The sequence below is a fragment of the Hetaerina americana genome, unplaced genomic scaffold, assembly GCF_022747635.1.
Source record: "Hetaerina americana unplaced genomic scaffold, ioHetAmer1.1.p SCAF_14, whole genome shotgun sequence".
NCBI classification, from domain to species: Eukaryota; Metazoa; Arthropoda; class Insecta; order Odonata; family Calopterygidae; genus Hetaerina; species Hetaerina americana.
In genome coordinates this window covers 15,985,750-16,010,404 of record NW_027286514.1, presented here as the reverse complement: position 1 = coordinate 16,010,404, position 24,655 = coordinate 15,985,750, and the positions used below count along the sequence as shown (strand labels likewise).

General features: G+C 39.5%; 1 protein-coding gene across 1 annotated transcript; it reads left to right on the top strand.

The window, feature by feature from the left end:
* The first annotated feature begins 6,289 nt into the window (after nucleotides 1-6,289).
* On the top strand, nucleotides 6,290-23,804 carry LOC139686413 (acyl-CoA Delta-9 desaturase-like). The gene is made up of 5 exons (XM_071583606.1): nucleotides 6,290-6,512; nucleotides 6,769-6,899; nucleotides 8,764-8,969; nucleotides 19,780-19,965; nucleotides 23,438-23,804. Exons 1-5 carry the CDS (start codon nucleotides 6,290-6,292, stop codon nucleotides 23,802-23,804), a joined length of 1,113 nt encoding a protein of 370 aa, XP_071439707.1.
* The last annotated feature ends 851 nt before the right edge of the window (nucleotides 23,805-24,655 follow it).

Here is a 24,655-nt window from a genome sequence, read left to right as displayed (position 1 = left end):
TTTTTGGGTGGCGCTGCCACCTTTTTCAAGGGAGATGTCTCTCCCTTGAGAAAAGTGGCAGCGCCACTGAGTCCGGATGGGCAGTCTTAAAAAGAGGATTAAGGCCGGCGCGGAAATATAGTATGGGCAACGAAGCAGGATGATAAGCGTAGATTGGAGGCTCATGAATTGTGGTTGTGGAGAAGATGAAGTAGACGGCAAGAATAACAAAAGAGGAAGTGCCATGGCATGGTGTGGTAGGAGAGAAGGGATTGTTGAGGGAAATCATAAGGAGACAGGAAAAATGAATTCAGAGCATTCTGTTTAGCAGTGGGTTATTGTAGACTGTGATAGAGGGGAGGATGTTAGGCAAACGAAGAAGGGGCAGGAATAGGTCAGGTATATTGGACGGAATAAAAGGATTGGACGGAAGATGGATTTTGTTTCAGAGTGGGATGTTGGATTTTACTTTGTTAGGAGAGAAACAAGAGGAATATTTGGTAGTTTTTGTCCATCCAAAACCTACCTTAACCGGTAGATTACATGTAACAATAATAACCATATCGTACGACGGCTAGAAAGAGTAGAGAATTGGTGCATGACCACATAGGGTGCACCTTCCAAGGCGCACCCAGATCGCCTCTGAATCAGTTTCCTTCCAGTGGAGGACGCCAACAGTGGCACAGGTGCACACGCCGATGAGTGGAAAAACAAAAGTGAGTGGAATTGAAGTGTTTTCTAGGAGCTAAGATGCGTAAAACGCACGAACTTCCCATAAAATGAAGCATTAATTTCCGGCGTAATTTAAATTGTGATTTTGACGCGAAGGACCGATGGATGCGGGTGGATAGGGAGGAGAACGGGTCGGAATGACAAAAGGGATATGACAGCGGAATTGACGCGTGATGCCTTTCGTCCAGGTCTTGAGGCATGAGGGCACGGATAGATTGACCTTGAGTGCCAGTGTCTTTGAGGCGGCCGCGTGTCACTGATCGGGCGACGTAGGTGCTTGGCTGTGTCATTCACGAGCCACAACTCTCTCGGGTTCACATTTTTTCACGTCGACATGCGCCGTTAATAATAATTTCATGCAAGACCTACGTCTTCGTTTCTCTCGTTTCCAGGTTCAAAAATTAAGATGCTAATGTTATTCTTACGCAAAACAAAGAGCCTCCGGGTTAAGTATTTTCTCTCGATCTCACGATGTGAAGTCGCGGTTCGCAATCACGAGGCTTTATTTCCTCACTCTCCGTCGTGCAGTAATGTTATAAAAATACAAGCAAATGGGCCACTCTTTCACTCACACTAAAAACACAGAATGTACACTCGATTTTTTCTCTCAATAAAACGATGGGAAGTCGCGGTTCGCAACTGCAAAGCATTATTTCCTCACTCTCCTCCGCACATTTATTTTATGAATACACGGGCAAATGAGCAACTCGTTCACTCATGGTTAAAACACAGAAAATGTACACGTGGAAGATCAGCACGTTTTAAATATTTCAGTGCTATTCGTATTCATTCCACCATCTCCGAAGGAATCTGAAATCTTCAAAACGCTCCTCGAGTCCAAAGTCTGATTATATGTTTGATTCAGAACGAGACAACAGGGATAGGAATGGGAACTCATTGAAAGAAATTTTTATTTCGCCATCGAATGTAAATGAGAAAAAACGCCCCATTGCTCTAAAGACTCTCGGGTTTTCATAATACGCAATTGTGTGAATGGTGCAGATGCGAAAGAAAAAGTTGCGTCCCGGATTGCAAAACTTTCACTCCCCAAAATCCCTCACGGGTGTGTCCTCCACGGCGCGGCACCTGCCACCAAAGGAACCCCTCCGATGCGCACGCACGCATAGCCAGCCGTCGGCCCGTGCATCGAGTGGGAGACCTACATGCACTCAATGGACCGCGAAACGGTGTGGCGGGGCTGCCAGGGCAGCACACGTGAAAAATTGTGCAACTACATGTACCACACCACGAAAAAACATCCACATCCACACAGATGTGTACTTACATTCAAGCAAAAGCTATTTCAACTCACACGCATTCAAACACTTAAAACAGCAACCAATATACATACATGGGCACGTGTACCCGCGAATGCAATGGATGCCTATGCAGCGTTTAATCTGGTTCCTGCTTGAAACAGCATTGTCTTTGATTTTGTTTTACTTTTATGGTTCTTGATTATCTCCAAGAGAACATCGAGAGACACTGAAGACGTCGGCCAAAATGGAAACTATCGCCCAGTTGACTGCCCGAAATGAATCACTACTTACCTCAATGGACGTGACCATAAAATGTCACACATTTTGCTTTCCGCATATTGTGACATTCTCTACGGTGGTCGTTCAATAATTCCCTGGAAAATCCAAGGGAATGCGCTCATATTATCCGAAAAAGATTTACTTTTAGCAACCATCATATCTCACTAGACTGCTGTTAATTTCTAAACTATATCAAACACATGTTTTCATTTCCATTGTCGAGTTGAGCTACAAACTTTCGTTTATTTAGAAAAATGGAAAAATTGTGTTTCGTGCGAAGACTGAACACCTCTATTGAAAAGGCTTAACACCGAATGAGTTCATGCCCGAATCGGAAGAAGTTCATGGCACATCTGCTCCTGTGTATAAGACCCTTTAAAATTGGGTAAATGAGTTTAAACGTGGCCGTACATCCACAAATGATGGATATCGTTCTGGACGTCCAGTGGAAGCGACTACCTCCGAAATGATAAAATCCGCGATATGGGTTTGATTTATGAACAAATCAAAGTTAGAAAAATAGTAGAGGCCACGGGCATATAGGCAAAGGTAGATTGTTTTCAACTTTGCAAGAAAAATTGATAGTTAAAAAATCTCGGTAAGATGAGTGCCGCATTCGCTCTAAGTGGAGAATAATCGCAATCGTGTGTGATCGATTCGGAGGCTGTTTTGGGACTCTTCCGGCGCAATCCTGACGAGTTTCTACGTCAACGCATAACGGTGGACGAAACATTAATGCACTACTACACTCCAAAGGCAAAAGAAAAGTCGAAACAGTGGGATTCAAAAAGAGATCTGGCTCCGAAAACAGCGAAGACGGTGAAATCGGCCGACAGGTCATGGCCACAGTTTTCTATCTACATCTACATAATATCCAGCAAACCGCCACAAGGGTGTGTGGTGAGGGATGTTAAGTCACCACCCGTAAAATAGAACAACACCACATGCAAAATTAACATATTCATGCGGCATCCATAGTGGCGTATACATTCATGCAAAAATATTTTTAACTTACACGCACAAAAATATATGTATATGCATACTATCAACTAACATGCACATGCACCTTAGAATGCAGTGAAAAATTATCCAATAACGTGCAAACTATAATTGAAAAGTAAGAAGGCGAAATTCCACTACCACATACTTACAATAGTCTCCTCCCCCAAGAACGTAGATAGGGAATATAAACATTTTTTTAAGTGGACGCGGAATCATTTACGTCGAATACTTAAAAAAAAGGACAAACGATAATGGGAGAGTACTATCCGTCATCATTCCGTCGGCTGAGCGAATAAATCAAGGAAAAATGTCCTCATTCGGCAAAGAAAAAAATTGTCTTCAATCAAGACAATCCGCGGGTGCACACGTGCGTAGTTTCGATGGCGTACATTATGGAATTAATGCTTGAATTATATCAACACTCACCTAATTCGCCAGGTTTAATCCCCAGTATTTTTTTTTTAATTTTCAGGCTGGAAAAAAATGGCTAAGCGGAAAGTGATTCACGTCGAATAATGAGGATGTCGCCAACACTGATGCCTTTTTTTGAGGACCTTTCAAAGTCGTACTTTTTGAACAGCTTAAAAACGTTTGAGAAATGCTGGAAAAAGTTCATCGAGCTAAAAGGAGATTATGTTGAAAATTTTTTAAAAATTCCACCCAGAATAATTTGTTTTTCTTCTATTTGCTTAGAACCAACGACCCATCTGTTTCTTATGCGATAAATAATTTTCGTTTTACTCATATTGATATGACAAGCATCACAAGGAGGCTCACGTGACACTGTGAGAATATGTCTATTGATATCGATATTTTGACTTGTCAATACTCACTTGATGTGCGTGGGCGATCCTGATATCAAGGTCGATATTATTATCGATAACGATTCTGAATTTGTTGCCACTGACAACATCCACCGACGTCTTTTTTTGCGAAACTTTCCATGAATGCGTGTCAGAAATGAGTCTCACAATCGGGGTGTGGTTTACGGCGTGTTTGCTATATACATATTTGAGCACTGCGCCTAAGTCTCATTGAATTCCACCCGTGCCAATACATGACTCCTACTATCTTTTGGTTTATGGCGAAGGCAAATCAAACTCTTTTGAAAAGTACCTCCCCCCGTCCAATCTACGCTCGATCCACTCGCCATGTGTGAACCACTACGGAATGAATTATAACACCTGTAGTTGAACGAAGTTGAAATCTTCTGTGGGTTTTTGTGGAATCTACTATTTCCGATGTGAGAATAACTGCTCACCTTAGCTTGGGGTTTCAGGTTGTCATTTCTTGTTAGGCTAGGCTAAGAAATTCAGCAGTGGCTAGTCTGTGTCACCGCGAAATCCAAAACCTACCGTAAACGGTAGACCACCAATACGTAATAATATTAGACGCAGGAATCATTAAGAGTTACAGCCCCAAAGGTGGTAGAAACAACGGTACCTGGAAAGTTTTTCACCACTAATGGTTGTGAATTTACTTCCTAATGAACGTAACTTCAAATAAATTCGATAAAGTCAAATAAACAAAGAACCAAAAAGAAAAATGTAGGAAAAAATACGAAAAATGGACTACAGTTAAGCAGAATATTTTCTAGAGAACTGAAAATGATCCATGCGATTGAAAGTCATTATTTTTGTTCGAAAAAATGAATTTGTTTTAGCGCAGATCATAGACGCTAGGTACATCGATGTTAAAGTCGACAAGCTACCCGATCAACCCACAGCACGATAAACCGTTATTCAGCTGATATGATTCCTACCTTTTCCTTCAATGACATTTAAAATGCTTACTCTCCATTCATCTCTCTGCCTTACTCACCCAACACTCCCAGTTCCTTAAAATCGCAGTATCGCACTATTTATCATCCCATTACCTCTTTCAATATTCCCTACTTCCTGTCTCATTCGAAATTGTCCCAAACATCCTTTGACTTCTCCCCTTGCCTTACACTTATTCGCTTATTTCTCTCCATTTCACTTTTTCCATAATATTTCGCTCCCATATCTAGAAAGGCACTCCAATTTACGCCCGTCTCATTTCCTTAGTAACCAATTTAAGAATCTCTCAACTCTGTGAACCATTTAATAAATTTTCAATAACCTTCTCTTCGTGACTCCACTTAAGGTCCATACCATCTTTTGTGCTTCGCAAATCATTCGCATGGATCCATTATTAAAAAATGAAAGAAATAGTTAAGGCGATTTCCCAATGGTTACTTCGTTATCGGTGTTTTTAACTTGACTCTATTAATTCAAATCACCGCCCCACCGACGTCAGACACCTTCGCAAAGCAACCTCACTCGAGTAGAAACGCTGCGTGAATTGCATTTCGTCTGGTACTTCAAACCATTTAGGGTTAAAGTGCCCGACAGAATCCGTGGGTGACTCAAAGTTTTTTATGAAATATAATTTCTAATTAGAGCTCCTGAACGGCATTCAAGTAAATTTGGAACGTATGTTTTTGCAGAGTTCATCATCTGGTCGATTTTCGTAAGCCGTTGTGCCGTTCTGAATGGCGACAGTTTTTAACACACTGCAAATACCGAAAACCAAACCTCGTAACTCTTAGGTAACGTATAGTAGCCCTTTTAAAAAACTTTTCCGGCGATTTAACCTGCTGTCGATCGGACCAACGCTCACCAAATTTGGGGCAAAGGGATCATTCCTAAGACGAATCGCCAGTTTCGCATTTCCCATGCTTATGGTTCCAAACTTGGTGATGATGAGACAGGTCTTCCAGGCACGCACTTTGCAATTGTATTGGTGACGCTAACAACACCTAGGATAATAAACTTTTAGAGTGCTATTAATGTTGATTCTAAGATCTTTCAATCGCCAATGAGTCTCTCATTTGAAAAAATAAACCTTCTTTCTCAATCTTCAGTAATAAAATGTGAATGGCGGGTCGGGGAGTGACTCAGAGTGACTTAGTCGTGCCTCACATTAGATTCTTCCATCTCAATAGTCGTTGTGCGCGAAGCCACACCGAATTCATTTCTGCTTCCGCCCCGAGGAGTGACAAGTGTTTCCACACGATGATCGCTGGTACAAAAATACGGGCAGGATTGGCAGGGGACTCGATAGAGAATTCCAAAGTAGAGGGAAAAAATATCCAACTGGAAACACTCACCACAGATCCTGACTTCAAGAGGAAAATTGTTTGGGAAAATGTATTTGTTTTCGCATCTTTACATCTTGCTGCATTATATGGTTTATATCTTGCCATAACCAGCGCACGGTTACTCACGAATCTCTGGGGTGAGTGAAATATATGAAATTTTTCCATTCTTCATCTCTTGAAACTATTTAATATAGTGTGCCATGGAAAAATACAAATTTATTAAATAAAATTAAATAGGCTAACTGAATATAGTAGGGCAATAAAGAATTTTTTGCGAGGGAAATTTAACTATACCAATTGGTAAAGTAAGAAGAAATGTACGATTGTTTCTGAAATATACGATATTTATGAGAGCTCATGCCTATTTGTTTTTCTTTGGTTAATCGCCGACAGCATTACTTCTCCTTTTTGCGAGTGCACAAGGCATGCTGATTGGAGCTCACAGGTTATATGCACACAAATCATTCAAAGCATCAATACAGCTTCGCCTCATTCTGGTGATTCTTCACACTGTTGCAGGACAAGTAAGTATTTAATACTTGTCCTATTAAAAGTAGAATATTGCTGTGCTCATCAATTAGCGAGTTATTTCTAAGGCATTTTTTAAGTGTTTTAGGCTAATGCTCCGCTAAAAGATCAGATGTGCATATTTATACAAACACACACAAACACACACACACACACACACACACACACACACACACATATATATATATATATATATATATATATATATATATATACATACATATATATATATATATATATACACATGTATTTATATACATATATATTAATGTATATGTGCATGTATATATAAGGTTTAATCACTATCGAGAAGTAAGAAGGAAAGATCTGTACTAACAGTTAGAGATAAGTCGGATAAGATAATAGTTGACGCAGAAAATATCCAGGAGAGATGGGAACTATACATAGACGAACTGTGTGGTAAAAAACTTAGGCCAAGAAGGTTATACATAGAAAAGGAACATCACATAGATGAAGATACGTAGCTTAGGTCCAGACATACTCGACGATGAGATAGAAAGGGCATTAAGAGAGATGAAATCAAATAAGGCCGTGGGGGTAGACAACTGCGGAACTACTGAAAGGTTTAGGAAAATGTGGCAGGGAGAATCTATATAGACTGATTCGTAGTATCTATGAGGAAAGAATCTGGCCGGAAGACTGTGAGATCATTGTTAGTTCCTTTTCCGAAAAAGTTAAAGGCTACATCATGTGAGAAATATGGAACAATAAGTTAGATTTCCCACGCAGCAAAAGTTGTTCTCAGAATCATCAACAAAAGGATAGAGTAGGGCAGGTAGAACAGTTTACGTATCTCGGCAGTATTTTAGACCAACACGGTCAAAGCAGTAGGGACGTAAAGAGAAGGAATGCGCTAGGCAAAGAGGCTTTCACAAGGAGGAGGGAGTTGATGACGGGGACTTTGAGTAAGGATGTTAAGAAAAGACTCGTAAAAACTTTGATATGGAGCGTAGCTATGTATGGTGCGGAAACATGGTCATTGAAGAAGGAGGATAGACGTAGACTGGAGGCTTTTGAAATGTGGGTGTGGAGAAGAATGGAGAAGGTGAAATGGACAGAGAAGAAAACAAATGAGGAGGTACTTGGTATGGTGGGCGAAGAGAGGGGTTTGTTGGGAGCAATCCTATGGAGGCAGGAAAAGTGGATGAAGGGGGTGTTGACCGGCAGTGGGTTGTTGAAGACTATGATAGAGGGTAGGATGTTGGGCAAAAGAGGAAAGGGAAGGAACAGGATAGGGATGTTGGATGGGATGAAGGGAGGGAGGAAGTACACAGAGACGAAGAGGGACCTGATGTAGACTAGGTTGCTGGATTGCGTTTTGTTAGGAGTCAAAAAATATTTTTTGGTAGTTGTGTCCATCCAAAATATACCTTAACCGGTAGATTACTTAATAATAATAAAATATGTATATACACACACACACACATATACCCACATTTCAACCAGTGTGTGACCACCATATACTCATGCAACATCTACAATTCCCATTTACTTGTGTAGATTCGAGATTCTTCCGCTCCCCCATGCCAAGCTCAGAGGTGCCATCGTTATAAGGTACCATCGTGGAGCAGACCCGATGCCAAGTGTTTTTTATGTCGTTCACTTTTTCAACTCGAAATAAAACCCTCCATTTTGACACAAATAACAATTTCACGCACACGTATAGCAAATACGTTTAATGAAATTTAAAGTCTTTGCAACATCCTGATTATCAAGTAAAATATCAGAATTCGAGTCACACACGTGCGGTTAGCAGATAATAATATGCTCTAAGAGTAGCTAAATGGCATCACCTTGGATTCAAAAAGGATCTTAGTGGCTACTTTTTTCTTTGATTAGAACTGTATGTACGTGTGGGTCAGAGACCACAGGCTGCACCACAAGTACAGTGACACCGATGCAGACCCTCATAATGCCAGGCGGGGATTTTTCTTCTCTCATATAGGCTGGCTAATGTCGAAGAAACACCCAAAGGTCACCGAGATGGGAAGGGGAATCGATTTAACTGACCTAAAAGAAGATGGAATTGTTATGTTTCAAAAAAAGTAAGTATTACATTCAAAAAAGTAAGTATATGTACATTCGCGTGGTAATAGTGCGTAGAGTTCATTGTATTTGAAATGTTTGCCATTGTGTCGTTCAATGCACCATTTCATAAATCATTATGTGAAGGGATATGTGGGATACTTGTCATCCTGGGGTATAATAGGAGGCGTGACGCCTCAGGCGACGCCGGTGGTGAAGGCAGCCGTCAGGAGTACCAGATGATCCAAGCTACGCATTGTAGCTAATGTGGGGACAAACGACACCTCGGAACGTGGATCTGAAGAGATGCTACGCTTCTTTGAGGAGATGCACTCAAGAGGCGAAACGGGTCGAAGTGGAGTTGAAAGTCCCAATAAACCCAAGCATTTACACCATCGTGACGCGCATTGACCGCGGAGGGCTCAATGCAACGATTTCAGAGTTTAAAAATCATCTGCCTTATCCCGGTCAAAGCGAATGATTTTTAAACTCTGTAATTGTTGCATTGAAATGCATATTAGCGGATGACTCCGATAAAAGTTACTGCTGCGGCATCTCCCGCAGTTTCTTGGAATTTCGCGGAGGGCTCGTTTGGAACGGAATAGAGTAGTGTTTCCCAAACGTCTTCGAGCCACCGGCCCCTTGGATCCATAAACCTATACTCAATGCTCCCAATCCAATAGATACTTTACATATCACATTTATGCAAAAGACTAAATACACAATAAAAGGAACTTAGGTGAGAATATACATCTTACGTATAAATAAATTATCAATACAAATATTTTTAAAAAAGCATTTTTTAGAAGTTAACATGTCATACTTTTTACTTAAATTAAGTAATTATATAACATGAACATTTTCAATTTATAAAAATAGAATAACCAATCATGTTTTGTTACAATTAGTTAAACAATTAAGTGACTACTGATTATAGTTTTTAATGGCCTAGGAGTCATTTTAGGAGATTGTATTGCATAATTCAATAACATGTTTCCATTAAATAAAATTTTAATGAGATGAATGGGCTTGGTGACCTGATACCAGTTTTCCAACGTCCGGTTTAATGCCACTTAGCTGGAGTCTTAAATCACGGCGTTCACAAACCTGAAGTACAGGTATGTTTCTCTGATTGGAAATAGGCTGAATTACTGCACTAAGACTACGTACCACCAAATATGAAGTCGGAAATTCAAATAGCAGTTTTTTAACCATCATCCATAATGCAGGATAGCGATCGGAAACCTCCTTCTGTAGCCAAAACTCTTGATAATTTATCTTAAGCTTTGGTTTTAATTCATCGTCATTTTGTAGTCCAATTAATTCTTCCAATAGTACTCCAACGTGCTCAATATCTACAAACGGATTTATCACCCGGTCTGGAATATCCAACAAAAGAAGATCCTCAAATCGCAGCGTCATATTTTTATGCGACAGTCACAAAAGACTCTAAAATCATCATCATCTATACCAGCTTTCTCTTCTAGCTTAAGCAGAGAAGGAAATTGATAAAGCTCACGGCGAACTATGCTGCCCTTAAATAAAAGAAACTTGGAGATAAACAGTCATCACAGATATTGCCTTTGTATGGTTAGTATAATTTACCTGCAATTGTAACTTCATTTGCAGATAGTTCAGACAGCAATGCAACGTCACTCCTAATCTCTTTAAGGTTTTCGCTGAGAAAAGCATCTTTCTCCTCAAAAAATGCACAACAGTGTCAAAATGATTATAGAATCTCCGTATACAATTGTCTTTTGATAGCCAACGAACCTCCGGGTGTAATAACTAACGTTAGAAATCTTCGTCGTTTTCATCACACATTTCTCGAAAGAGTCGTTCATCAAGAGCATGGGCTTTCATTTTGTTAACCGCTGTAATTACAATTTTTAAGGATTTGTGAAGGCGATCACTCAATATTTTACTCGCTGGATGTTGTCGGTGAATGGCACAACGAGTAGCAAAGACATTTGGTATATATTTTCTCAAGTATGCAATACAACCATGGTGACGACCAGTTATTGACGGAGCTCCGTCTGTCGCAACAGAAAGTATGTTAGAAGTGGAATTTTTTTGTCCCTGAAGAACTGCTCTACGATACGAAATATTGACTCCCCTTCCCCTAGCGTTAGTCTCTAATTACCTTGCAAACAATAAGTCATGAGGTAGATTTGCGTCTTTAATAAAGCGTATGTAAGTCAGAACAGATTCATTACCTGGCAAAGTTAACTCGTCCAACAGTAATGCAAATTCTGTTGTTCTCAGGATACTGCGCAATATATCTTCCAAATTTTCTGCCATTTCATCTATTCGTCGTCGAACTGAAGTGTTGCTTAAGGGAATAATTTTTATTGTATTGTGGCATTTCCTATGGTGGTATGCAGAACAGTATATAGGACTTCACTTACTGCCGGTGAGATAAGTTCTTCACCGATCGAATGTGGCTTTCCAGATTTGGCAATAATAGTGAAATATTTTATGATACGCGCAAACCATCAGTAAAATATATTTTAAAGCATTACACATAATACTTGAAGGAGTTGGGCAATTTTGCACTCTGTCACGAAGTCACTGAAAAAAAATATTATTTTCTGTCTGGTCAGGAAGCGCCTTCCTAAAATGGTCAATTAGTCTGGAAGGTTTCATCGCGTCATTTGAAGACACCCTTCCACATGGTCTGTATGTGCTTGTTTATAGAGGACTTTATAAATCCGTAATTAAGATAATCCACATTATACTCGTATTGTCTGCATTTCTTCTTTGATGAGTCATTTCCTGCCCTTCTGTTTCTACAATAAAGGTTTAAATATTAAATTTTGTTAAAATAAAATTTAATATATATTAACTAAATAAAATACACGTATGAATGAATGATAGGACAAAGATTCAATCTTTAGGTGTTTGTTTTTAAAAATAAAATGACTAATGACCGTATGAAAAACATCGAAGCAAAATATTTATGCGCTTTCGGCGTAGTAAGGCTGAGTAAGCAAGTCTGAGCATATATATTTGTTTTGCCTGGCATAAAACTGGATTTATATACACTTTATTTTGCTCTTGAAAGGTAGTAGTTTCACTTCAAGTAAACTGAAAATATAAATACAGTTTATCTATTTTATATAAATATTGTAAATCTCATGTACAAATGCAATATATTTATAACGCGAACGCGAATTCGAAAATGGTGCGTAGGGATTTTGTGCCAGAGGTCTGGACATGCACCTTTATCTTCTGTCAAAGAGAAACCAAACACTCGGCTGCAAAGTAAGCTCCCTTCGAATTCGATTTATAATACTGATCTAGTCAGTTGAGGGCTAAATAATATTTCTTCGGCTCCTATTCTGTCGTTGTGAATCATATTAGTCCATGCAATTCACTAAATTGCATAAATAAGAAAGGCAGTTCAAGGGATGGTTGCGGTAAAATTGGCTTTGGTTCAATATTTCAATACATGTGTCTAAGTTGGTTTACCTAAAGTTTATTGCATAGCAAGGCCATCTTTTCATTTGATGATATATTAATAGGTAAGAGGAATTTTGGGAAGAAGTATATTTACTACTCAATTTACTCATGAAGGCGAAATATTTCCAAAATTTTCTTTTTTTTTCAAAGAATTATCGTGATTATTACCCAATGTTTGATAAAAGCTATGCTTCAAGGAAATGCACAATGGCAGTAAACCCGTGGCTTAGATCAGTGAACCGGAAATTTATTTAATTGATATCTAACCGGCAAAAGGGAAGTTCAATCGTATATATACTTCTTTTGAACTATATATCACCATTTCATGAAAACATAAGCGATATACTGGCTGTTTATTTTCATAATATACTTCGTTATTATAAAATAATGCAAAAAATTATACAGTGGTACTTTAACAAGAATGGTATCATGCGATGAATGAAAAATAGCTTTCCAATACATCCTTGATAATACCGTTGGGACCGAATGGTTTGGAAAATGATTAGCTAGGTAAATATTGGATGTAAAACAACCGAATCTAATTATCAGATGAGCTGATTCCTCTCCGGATGATTCTTACCCGTTTTATTCACTTTAAACCTAACTGCCGAAGTCCTGGGTGTCGTGAAGTTGTGCCAACGATAAACCAAATGAGATTAAACCCCTTCAAAAGTTTCCCTTGTGCGAGAAAGGCTTGGAAATATTTTTCAACCGTTCCTACTTTAAAATTTAAGTAAACATATGGTTTAAATTACTTCCAGATGCGGGGAACAATGTAAATTTTAATAAAGACGCTTAAAAATGGAGACAAAAGGAAGGTCACCGAGCCTTCGCAAATGTTACATTGTCAGGACCTTTCGGCGCCCTCCTGCCACCCCTTGCCTCTTTTCGCCCCCATAGACTAGAGCAACGCCCCACGGGGGGCGATAGCGCCCACTTTGGGAACCACTGGAATAGAGTGTTTGAATCAAAGATTGTTGGGATTTTGCCGGGCCATTGGAGCGGACTTTGTTGATCTGGGGCCTGTCCTTTCATCGTGTCGGGAACCCCCCCATCGCTCCGGGGTCCATTACACTGCCGAGGCGTCGCAGTTGGGAGCGCGTAGGAGACGCGAACACGTGTCGAAGGTTTAGCATTGTTTGCAGAAAGGAGTGCAGGTCATGTATTCGGGAAAATTAAGTTAGATCCAGCACTTTTTGCTATTTCACATCAGGCTTTGACTCTCAGATACCCAAGATAATAAAACAAACACTAGCGATAAAAAGACACAACTCACGCAGAAACAAAACCAATGCCTCGAAAAACGGAAAATAGGTGATATCGGTAACTTCCATAGTTTAAAAAATAAGGAAGCTGAATTTCATCACCTCATTCGGAGTACAGATGCCGATGTCATTATAGGAATCGAGAACTCGTGAAAGAAAGAAATCGTAGCTTACGAAATATTCACGATATCTTTCTCAGTGTATAAGAAAGATGGAGTAGATAAAAAAGAAGGTGGTGTGTTTATTGCCGGTAAAAACTCGAAAGTCTGTAGGCCTGAGGCATTTTCTGGTAGTGGCATAGAAAGCATTTGGTGCTCCATCGAAAGCCGTCAAGTCGAAAAGCCGTCGTTAAAAATAATTTACTTTTACGCGTATTATAGGCCCCTTAATGAATATCACGACTTAGTCTTTCAGCTACAAAAGCAGATACAGGGAATCATAACTGGACGTAATGATTTTAAGATGATAATGGCTGGATATTTCCACCTTACCTCTATTTACAATTTCAAAATGGGCGGAAAAGACAAATATATCTGCGAATCACTTTAGACACGTTTGCTAATAACTCCCTGCATCCATTTGTGACATCGCCGACCAGGGGTGAATCTATTCTTGACCTTGATATTGCAACAAAGGCGCCTTGAGAGGTTTTGAATCAATTACGCGGGTTAGATTAGTGGTCCTTAAGTTGTACTTGCAAAATTGTTCTTTAGCGTAGGAAAGTAATTCAATCCGTAAACGAAAATTAACTTTTTCGGCAGAGCTGATTATGATATTCTAAGAAGTGAGTCGCTTTCCGAAATTCAAAGAATTAAGCTACCTATGTGATGTTAGACAACGTGGAAATACTTCCCCGAACGAGGAAAATTCTTCCTCGATGTGATCATTTCAGCCATTGAAAAGCCAATACCTAGTACATTAAAAAAGAAAGCTAGCAACCTATATGTAATATGCCGAAGAGTGGAAATCGTTAAGAAGAGGAAAGAATGTGCCACGCAATAATAAAAAATGCCGGTACAGAGAGTTCCCTAATAGTGACAATACTAAGTTGTATGAAAATTACAAAATTTATACTCATGTACTTAGCAAAAATGTCCTTTCGGGAAGCACACGAAGAGTAAAATTATAGGTCACTGAATGGAGGAAACCCCCAGAGCTTTCTGATCGTTTGTGAAAGAAGTTCAAGGAAGTATGTCGCCGGTGCGCTCGTTAAAAGACCAGGAAGGTTAAAATATTACATCCAGCGTAGGAAAAGCTGACTTACAGACCCCTTCTCCAGAAGTGTATTTAATAAATGTGAGGAAAAAATTGGCGTAACATTATCTCGTATAAATCAGTATACGATGAATGAAATTCATCCATTGTGTCGCGGAATGGTGCGTCATTGGGAAATACCCAAACCCAGCAAGTCTCCCGGTCCCGATGAAAATCCTGACCGCAAAGACTCGGAAATAGCCTTATGTTTAAGAATAATTTTTGGATATTGGTAGCCAGTTTGATAGAGATGCGTGGGATAATGACCTTGAGGATATTCATGAATGGCGCAAGGCATGAACTAAAACTTGAAATATGTTTTGCTATGAGCAACTGGGAACTAAATTGCTCTCTCCACACTGCTTACAGCATTAACAAGAGCGAGCTAACGAATGTAGAATCCATAAAATATTTATCATCTCTCATGGGGTAAGCATTCAAGAATGCAACAATTTCAAGGAGTAAAACCATTCACCTTGTCCGAGACTCGAACCCGGATCCCTCGATGGCATGCCGAGTGTTTTATTAGTGAAAATACCTAGGCATCCTCTTGCAGACCGACATTTAAGAGGCTTTGACAGATATGATAGATAGATAGATAGCGGTCTTTATTTAGGCGAAATTGAGACCTAATGGTCCCTTCTTCCATTTAACTCATCATCGTATGCATATTATATTAGGAATTAAACCTATAGTTACATTCATACGTACACATAAATAAACATAAACAAATTCATTTAGCACAGATTTGCCCATCGAAGAGAAAAAAAAGTATATACATACCCATACATATGCATATACACACACATACATATATATCTATACATATATATATAAACCATAAACACAGTAATCAACCCGAAGGTCGGTTTAGTAGGTGATGGTAGAGATCACCCAGTACTAAGCCCTATACGGCGTGTGAAAATTCACACATCAGGGTAGGGGGGCCCGTTCCTTTCCCTGTGCACACATGTATATATACTACCTTGATCAAAAATTTCCCGGAATTTATTCAGAAAATTAAAAATACAAGTTTATTCATCTAAATCTATATTGTCCCCTTCAAAGTAATCCCCATCGACTGCAACACACTTATGCCAGCGCTTGATCCAATCCTCGAAACATTTTTTATATTCGGTTTTCGGTATGTCCATCAGTGCTTCCTGCGATTTTTCCATTACTTCCTCTCGGCTGCTAAAACGCGTTCCCCGTAATGGTTTTTTAACTCGATTGAACAGAAAGATGTCACAGGGAGCCAAATCAGGTGAATTCGGTGGCTGTTGGATGGTATTTGTTGCATTTTTCGTCAAAAAATTACGAATAATGATAGCACTGTGCGACGGTGCGTTATCATGGTGCAAAATCCACGAGTTTTCTGCCCACATTTCTGGTCTCTTTCGGCGAATTGCTTCACGCAAACGTCTCATAACGCCCAAATAATACTCTTTGTTTACTGTCTGGCCTTCTGGCAAAAATTCATGATGCACTACACCGTTGTAATCCATGAAAACCGTCAGCATTGCCTTCTTTTTTGACTGAAAACGACGTGGTTTTTTTGGTCTCGGCTCATTTGGTGAACGCCATTCACTTGCCTGATGTCTGGATTGCGTGTCGTACTCATAAACCCACGTCTCGTCTCCAGTAATGATCCTTTTGATGAATGTGGGATCGGATTCAGCCTCGCAAATCATGTCTTTTGCGACGTCAACACGGTCTCTTTTTTACATGAAATTGAGGTCTTTTGGCACCAACTTTGCTGCTACACGACGGAAACCTAAATCATTAACCACAATGTCTTGGGCGGATCCATAGGCAATGTTCAAGTCCTCCGCTATTTCTCTGATGGTTAATTTGCGGTTATTGACCAACATTTCTTTCACTTTATCAATTTTTTCACCGACTTTCGATGTCGATGGTCTGCCACTGCGTTCATCATCTTCGATTGACTCACGACCACTTCTGAACCGCTCGTGCCACTGGTAAACGACCGTTTTTTTTAGAGAATCGTTGCCGAAACACTTTTCCAACATTTCCAACGTCCGTGCGCCACTAAATCCGTTTTTTACGCAAAATTTAATACAAGTTCGTTGTTGCAAATTTAAATCCATTTCTGAAATTGTAAAAAATCGCCAACACACACAGAGATAGATGTACTCTTGGCTACGTAACTTTTGCAAATGTCAAGTTATGACACTAAGATTTAAAGGGAATATCAACAACAGATGTACCAATTTAACAAAAAAAACAGAACTCAAATCGGAACGATGGGAGCGCCACACGGTGGTTATTCCGGGAACTTTTTGATCAAGGGTATATATATATATATATAAATGCACACACATATACACGTATATATAACCATATACATACAACCATATATACATACATTTATTCATATATATAATTGCACACCCATACATACATACATATACAGAGAAAGAAGATTAGAAGAAAGAAGAGTATAAGAGGAAAAACCAGAAGAAAGAGGAGCACCCCTAATCTTGCCGCGAACATCATGGCAGGGAGGGGGGAGTAAGGATGCCGCTAAACAGATGAAAGAGCTAGCAAAAGCTACCGCTCCCCCGCGAAGTAATGCCTAGCGGCAGTTCCGCGGGGGATTAGGCTTGGATGTAGAGAGGGTAGTTTTTTACTTGATATGGGTCGCCGGGGCTGACTCCAGCCGCGTTCCGATACATTCAGGAACCCGTGGTTATTCACCTTTGGGTGACTTCGAGACCAGACCGAGCCCAATGCCGTGCTTATCCTTGTGTGTGGTGTAAGCGCGAGCGTAAAGAGCATTTTCCCTTCCCTCTTAAAAAAAACAAACATATACATGTATATATTAAGCACACGCCTACACATACACACATACTCAAAGTATGACGGTGAAGATAGATAAAAATAAAATAAGAAAAGTCTAAGCAAAGAATGAGGATTGTGGGAAAAGCTAGGGAGAGCGTATATGGTGTTCTGTATATATATGGAGAAGCTAAGCGAAAATTAGGATTCATCAATAGAGTATTGGGGAAATGCGATGAGAAAGATGAAAAGCGATCTCACTTCTTGCTTGTGAGACCTCACCTGAAGCCGGGAGCCATCGTCTGGGATCCTCATGAGGCAGATTTGACAAAAAAGTTAGATCGCCTGCGGCGAAGGGCAGCGAGATTTGCCAAAAGAGTATATGACGCAGTATGTGGCAAATTTGTTGAAAGATTGGGGTTGAGATGCTCTCGAAAAATGAAGATTGATTGTTGGACTGAATCTTCTAGATAAATTTGAAACCGAATACTTCTCCGAAGACGTTTATCACATTTTAAAAATCTCAAATTATCATGGCAGGCAAGAATATTCATTCAAGATTAGAGAGATCGACTGTAGAACGAATAGGTTTAAGATTACGTTTCTTCCGAAAACAATTAGAGACAGAAACATCTGCTGCTTACATCAACTAGGGATTAGATAGAATCATCATTGAGTATAGAAAGGCATATCGGAATGAATTTGTGCGCACCAATGCGGCCATATCCTTTACAGTGACCGCTAGCCGGGAGTGAAATGAGCCAACCATCATAACCACAAGAAATGCACCTTCACTGCCATCGTGTAAACGGGCGTTGCTGCGCTGGACATTCCTTAACGCTCAAGAGGATTTATCACACCCTAATTTAATAAGCATATGTTTTCATCTCTTTTGAATGAAATAATTGGCTTTAAATCTTCCATTATGTATAAATATGATTGATAGTCCTTCTGAGTTTACTAATTTTAGTATTTTATAGTACCCTGTTAGGGTGTGTGGCAGCTGGTGAATACACACCAGACTAATTTTGACTCAAATACGACCCTACCGCGGCCGGACGGTTATTCTGATTCCTTAACATTCGTGGAAAAAATGACGTCTTAAATCTATCTGCTCTACACGTAGGTAATCTCTTTATTTTATTAGCATGATCTCTCCTAACGTAGTGCGATGGGGGTAATAATACATTTTCAAAATCACTGCTAAAGATACCTCCTTCCAATTCATATCCAAGAGATTTAATCTGTAATTTAACCTTCGTTCCGTGAGTGATTCCCAGCCTAGCTGCTCTAATATTTTGGATACGCCACTAAGTTTATCATTACAACGTTTTACAAATTTAGCTCGTCTAAGCTTCTGCACCCGATCCAATTTGGCCATCAATACAACTTCAAGAGGAAAAATATTAAGAGCTCAAAAGAAACGGGAGGCGGTCAAGGCGTATGACTTTTACGCTTTGAAGTTGTTGCATTGCATCGTAATTTCAATGGCTGGCACGACGTGAATCGAGGAACATCCTGTAATTTACCACGACACTGACGAAAAATTGCCATTAAGGCACTCACGCAACTCCAGAATCTGTCCAGATCGAAATACGAAGTCTGAGGCTTCTCCGGACTGATCCGCCCGCCGTCCGGCTCCATTCTCCCCCCCCCTATCCCCGCACCGCTCTTTTAGGCGCACCGGATACTGCCCTCATGGTGCACTACATGATGCATGTAGTCTTGCTATTTCCAGGGTTTTGTCACGGAAGTATGCAGAATAAATCCATTATGCCTAAAACGAAAAATTCAACACCACAGCTCACAACGCAAGCGGAGCCGTGTAATTGATCTAGTTACGACGAATGCCATCCGATATGATGGCACTAAATTAGGATTCAATGAGCCTTTGAAAATTCATTGCTGGTGTTTTAGTGACCTCCTGAGGTCAATTTCAAAAATAATCTATCTTAAAGTTTTATCCCTGTAAGTAAAAACTCAATGTTTCTGGCATATACTTGTGGCATTCATACTGATTTGTGACGCAAGCACTTTCTTCCTGCCGTAGGTATTACAAGCCTCTATACGGCCTGCTGACAGTCATAATGCCAACATTAGTGCCGTATTTCTTATGGAGAGAAGATATCTTCAATTCTCTCTTTGTGGCATATTTTTTCCGGTATGTTTTCCTGCTGCATGCAACTTGGTGTGTCAACAGTTTTGCTCATATCTACGGAAACAGGCCGTATGACAAGTAAGTGTTATTAAGGTAATCTAAATGAGCATAATTGATATACTATTCTGAGGAACCTCACTTTTCAAAATGTTGCGACATATAAAGCCAGACTTTTCCCATGTGATAATTTTCATATCCTCAGCTTATAACATTTTATTCCTTTATCTGAAACGTTTTCCCATTTCACAAAAACCTTTTTTTTACTATTAAAAAATACTATGAAAAATAATAAAATGAAATGCGACTTGAACGTATTGTAAATGGTTTTTATTGAATGACGACAAGGGATAAAGAGCTATGGTTTTCATTTCTTGAATAAGGGATTGTAAGAGTCATATTTATTTGAATGAAGTATGAACTATTATATGCAGTAAATGCATGTTCAAGGCATGGTAGTCGAAGAGGGAACGTTAGTTCTTTCATCTCCCCAAAGGATTGAGGGAGATGAAAGAACTAACGGAAGGGAATTTGATTTTTATTATGGGGTACAAGGGAATTCTTAATGTCACCCCAGCACGTAATTCATGCCAATTTCACATCCTTCTCCTTTGCTGCTGTTTTTTCGCGTCTTACCCTTCGCATCTCTTCGCCCTGTCTCTTATTCTCATGGGTTAGATGGAAGAAGGGTCTGCCACAGTCTCATTCTCGCCGGAATAAAGCCTAATTATTATTCTCATTCTTCACACCACTTTGGGCCCGCTACTTTCTCTGGCCACTCCACCATCCACATCCTTCCAATGTCAACACTTCATTCATAAAATTCTTTCTTTCCATCGCCTCCTCTTCTTTCAAGTTTTTCTTCACTTTTTGGATACAACTTGTTTCTGTCTTATTTTCCCAAAGGTATCCGAAGATTCGTTTTTCAACTTATTGTCATCCATTCCTCATAAGTACCCAAAAATTATCAATTTTTTTTTATTGTGCCCATCATATTTTCTATATTTTGTTATATTTCATCATTACTTCTTAATATCCATACTTCAGTGGCTTTTAGAAAACATAGGGTTTATTCTTATGTCTAGTGCTTCCAACTTGTCTAAATTATGGATTATAGCGGGGCATTCCCTTCCATATAGGCATGCTGTATCATCAGGAATCACCACTGTATTTAATATCTCATTTTCGCATTCATTGGCATTCACTTTTCGTTGTAAATCTCCTTAGTTATAACATATGCTCTTAGTTTACCATTCGATGTACTCTTTTCTTCATATTAGATTTTTCTAAAACATTTTCATACATTATTTCTCATAAATATTTTAATTTTTTTAACCTGCCTGATTTGGTTAATGTCACCTACTAAAATTTTTGGAGATTTTCAATGATTGCAGCTTTCGCTGATTGAAATTTAAATCGACTTTACAGCCTATCTCGAGCTCCCATTATCAAATATTGAGCTTGCAGTAATATTCATGTATGTGCCTAGAAACATTTTGCATCCTCCGGTTGTATTCTCACTACTGACTTACACGGATTCCATACCATATGGAAGTAGCTAGAAGAATGATAACAAAAAAATATATCGGTTATTGATGATCTCTCACCATTATTGTTCGAAGTTTAATTTTTCTTGATGATTGCAAATTTTTAAGAAAATTTTAACCTGGGTGGTCTCAGAAGTACCCGAACCAACAAAGGAAACACAAAAATTTGGGAAAAAATTTATTTGTTTTTCAACATAATCTCCTATCAGCTCTATACACTTTTACTAGCGATGCTCAATAAGTTAGATACCCTTTTTATAATAAGAACTGTCGTGCTCCCCGAAATAGCCATTAAATGCTGACATCACTTCTTCACGGTTGGAAAGTCTTTGACCACCGAGCCATTTTTTTCAAGTTAGCGAATAGAAAATAATCCGAGGGGGCTAAATTTGGTGAATAGGGTGTATGAGGTAGCAATTCAAACTTTAATTCATGAATGTTGGCCATTTCAAAAAAAGATTTGTTTGCTGGTGTATTGTCTTGATGAAAACACATTATCTGCTTAGCCAATACGGCCGTTTTTCCTTAATTTCTCGGCTCAAACGTTGCAATAAGTTCGCATAATACTCGCCGTTGATAGTTTTTCCTTTTTCAAGATAGTCAATGAAAATTATCCGACGCCTGTAGATGAAAAGGTCTTCGCCTTCTTTGGAGGCGGTTCTCCCTTTTGAATCAATTGTTTTACTTGTTCTTTTGTCTCGGGTGTGAAGTAACCGACCCATCTTTCATCCATGCTTCTCAAACGGCGCAAAAATTCTGATTTGAAACTTTGCTAAACACTCTATTGAAACATCTTCACGACACTGGTTTTACTCGAGTGTGAGCACCCATCTTGCACACAGCTTTCTAATGTCCAAATTTTCAGTCAATATGCGATATACCGGACTTTTTGAAATGCCTACTATGTCTGCTAGCTCGCGCACTTTCAATCAAGAGTTATCCAGTATCAATTTGTGGATCTTCTTCAGCGTTTCTGGAGTCGTCACCTCATTTAGTCCACCAATGCGATGCTCGTCTTGACAGTTCGTACGGCCTCGTTTAAACTCCGCTAGCCAATATTTTACTGTGGTAAACGAAACAGCCGACTCACCCGGAGTAGAATCAAGTTCAACTTCCATATTGGTTGGGCTGAGGCCTTTCAAATAAAAGTATTGCATCACATAAAGATGACCACTTTTCTCCATTTTCACAAATTCATTGAAAACGTTCACTATTGATGGCCGCCAAACAAATACTAAACAACGTAGCGTCTTCCAACTTGAAACATATGCTTTATAGATTGCATAATTTCTAAAACGGTGATATTTTTCAAACAACTGCCGCCATATCTAGGTGTGGCCGGGTATTTATGGGACTACCCTCGTATAATCATAACTTATTGAGCACGCGATAGTCCAGGTATGATTTTTTCATCTCGACCGTTGTAGCATTTTGTTTTTACTTCTCTGATTTCTCTCTTTTCCAGATCCTATGAAGTTTCTGTGTTTCTCTCCTTTATATGGTGTCTTACCTCTTCGCAGTTGATTTCAGATCACCCTTTTTTGGCCTTATTGCACTCTTGTATGTATGACTTGATCGGACTGCTGACCAGAGGACCGGGTTCGATTCCCGTCGAATTTTGAAGAATGCCATTTGGAATATAGATTACCATTTTCCACAGAAATCTGGTTGTGGAAACTTAAGGAACGCCACAACATTGTTTAAGAGCTATGGAACAAATCTGCTTCTTCATGTGTATGAAAAATATGATACACAGTTCCTCAGAAAGAAACTAGGAGCAATATGGGTTCAAGAATAAAATATTTTGTTTACCTTTAAGGGATACTTAACCCTTTGCTGTTACATTCCTACAATCTTGGTGAATTTCTGTATAAGTAAACCAAAAGTGATATTTTATTTCCCCTCAATGCTGCATTGATTGCAAATAGATGAATTGCAATTTTTTGTCCTCCCATATGACTGATGAAAGAAGGATGTTTCTCACTGGGAAGGAAATTCCTTTGCAGGGACCTTATGCCTGTGGAAAACTTCACCATTGCCAAACTGACGCTTGGCGAGGGATGGCACAATTACCACCACGCCTTCCCCTATGACTACAGGGCGGCGGAGTTCGGCTACCGGAACGACAGCCTCACCACGCAGCTCATCGACCTGATGGCAAGGGTGGGGTGGGCCAGGGACCTGCGGACGGCATCCCCCCACATGGTCCAACGGAGGACCCTCAGAAAGGGAGACGGCACCCACGAAGCAATCACAGGCGATTCGGGTTGTGACAAACCCAAAGACAGTGAAAACCACTTGGCGCGCACAAACCATTTTCCCCTGGACACACTTCAAGTATCGGACAAATCTCTGAGTAAAAATGAAAGTTAGTATGGAGATGTTGTTGGCATGGCGATAGAAACTCGGAAATGACACGCCAGTGGATTACTTCTTCAACCAAAAACATTTGCTCAAATCTTAGGCTCAACTAGTTATATAACCAGTAGAAGATTAAATGAGTGCGATATTTTAATTAGTGATGAAAATGAATGAATCAGCATGAATGCTAGGAACTTGTTTAAGGTGTCATTTCCCAAAGCAAAATACTTATAGTAGGTACTTACAACTACATTGACTAGGCAACACAAAATCTTAAGTAAATAAGAATTAACTACCCAAGCATTCTTCTCAACGGCGGTCATCGTACATCTCCCTAAAATCATTTACCCTCTCTAATTTTAGTTCTCTGAATTACTAATTATATAATATGTCAAAATCTCCAAATTTGCAATCAACTTCCGTTCAGCCCACTAGTTTTTCTCCAATTTTGCCAGTTCGCCTCTACTCCTCCATTCCTCGTTAGCCATTACTCGCGTCTTCCATGCACCCCTGATTCCACTGGCGCACACATCATGTGCTAGTCAGCACAATGGTATTGGCCCACGGAATGGTCTCTGTAGTCAGCACAAAGTAGTTTTCTTAATTAGAGAATTCTTTTAAGCCAGAATTACACTTTAGGTAGATAATGTTTTTTAGATTTTTCCATTGAATGAAAAGTGACATGTTTATATAGATTTTTTGCATAAATTCAGACGAGCATGGGCATTGAGTTATCAAGCAAATGTTCATCCCTTCTTCAGCTGACGTTGCAATGGAATCATAGACCATCAACTGACCGAGTCTGAGCCCAATGACTTCTACATAGCGACTTATGACTGCTACAATCATTTTAGTTTTTATAA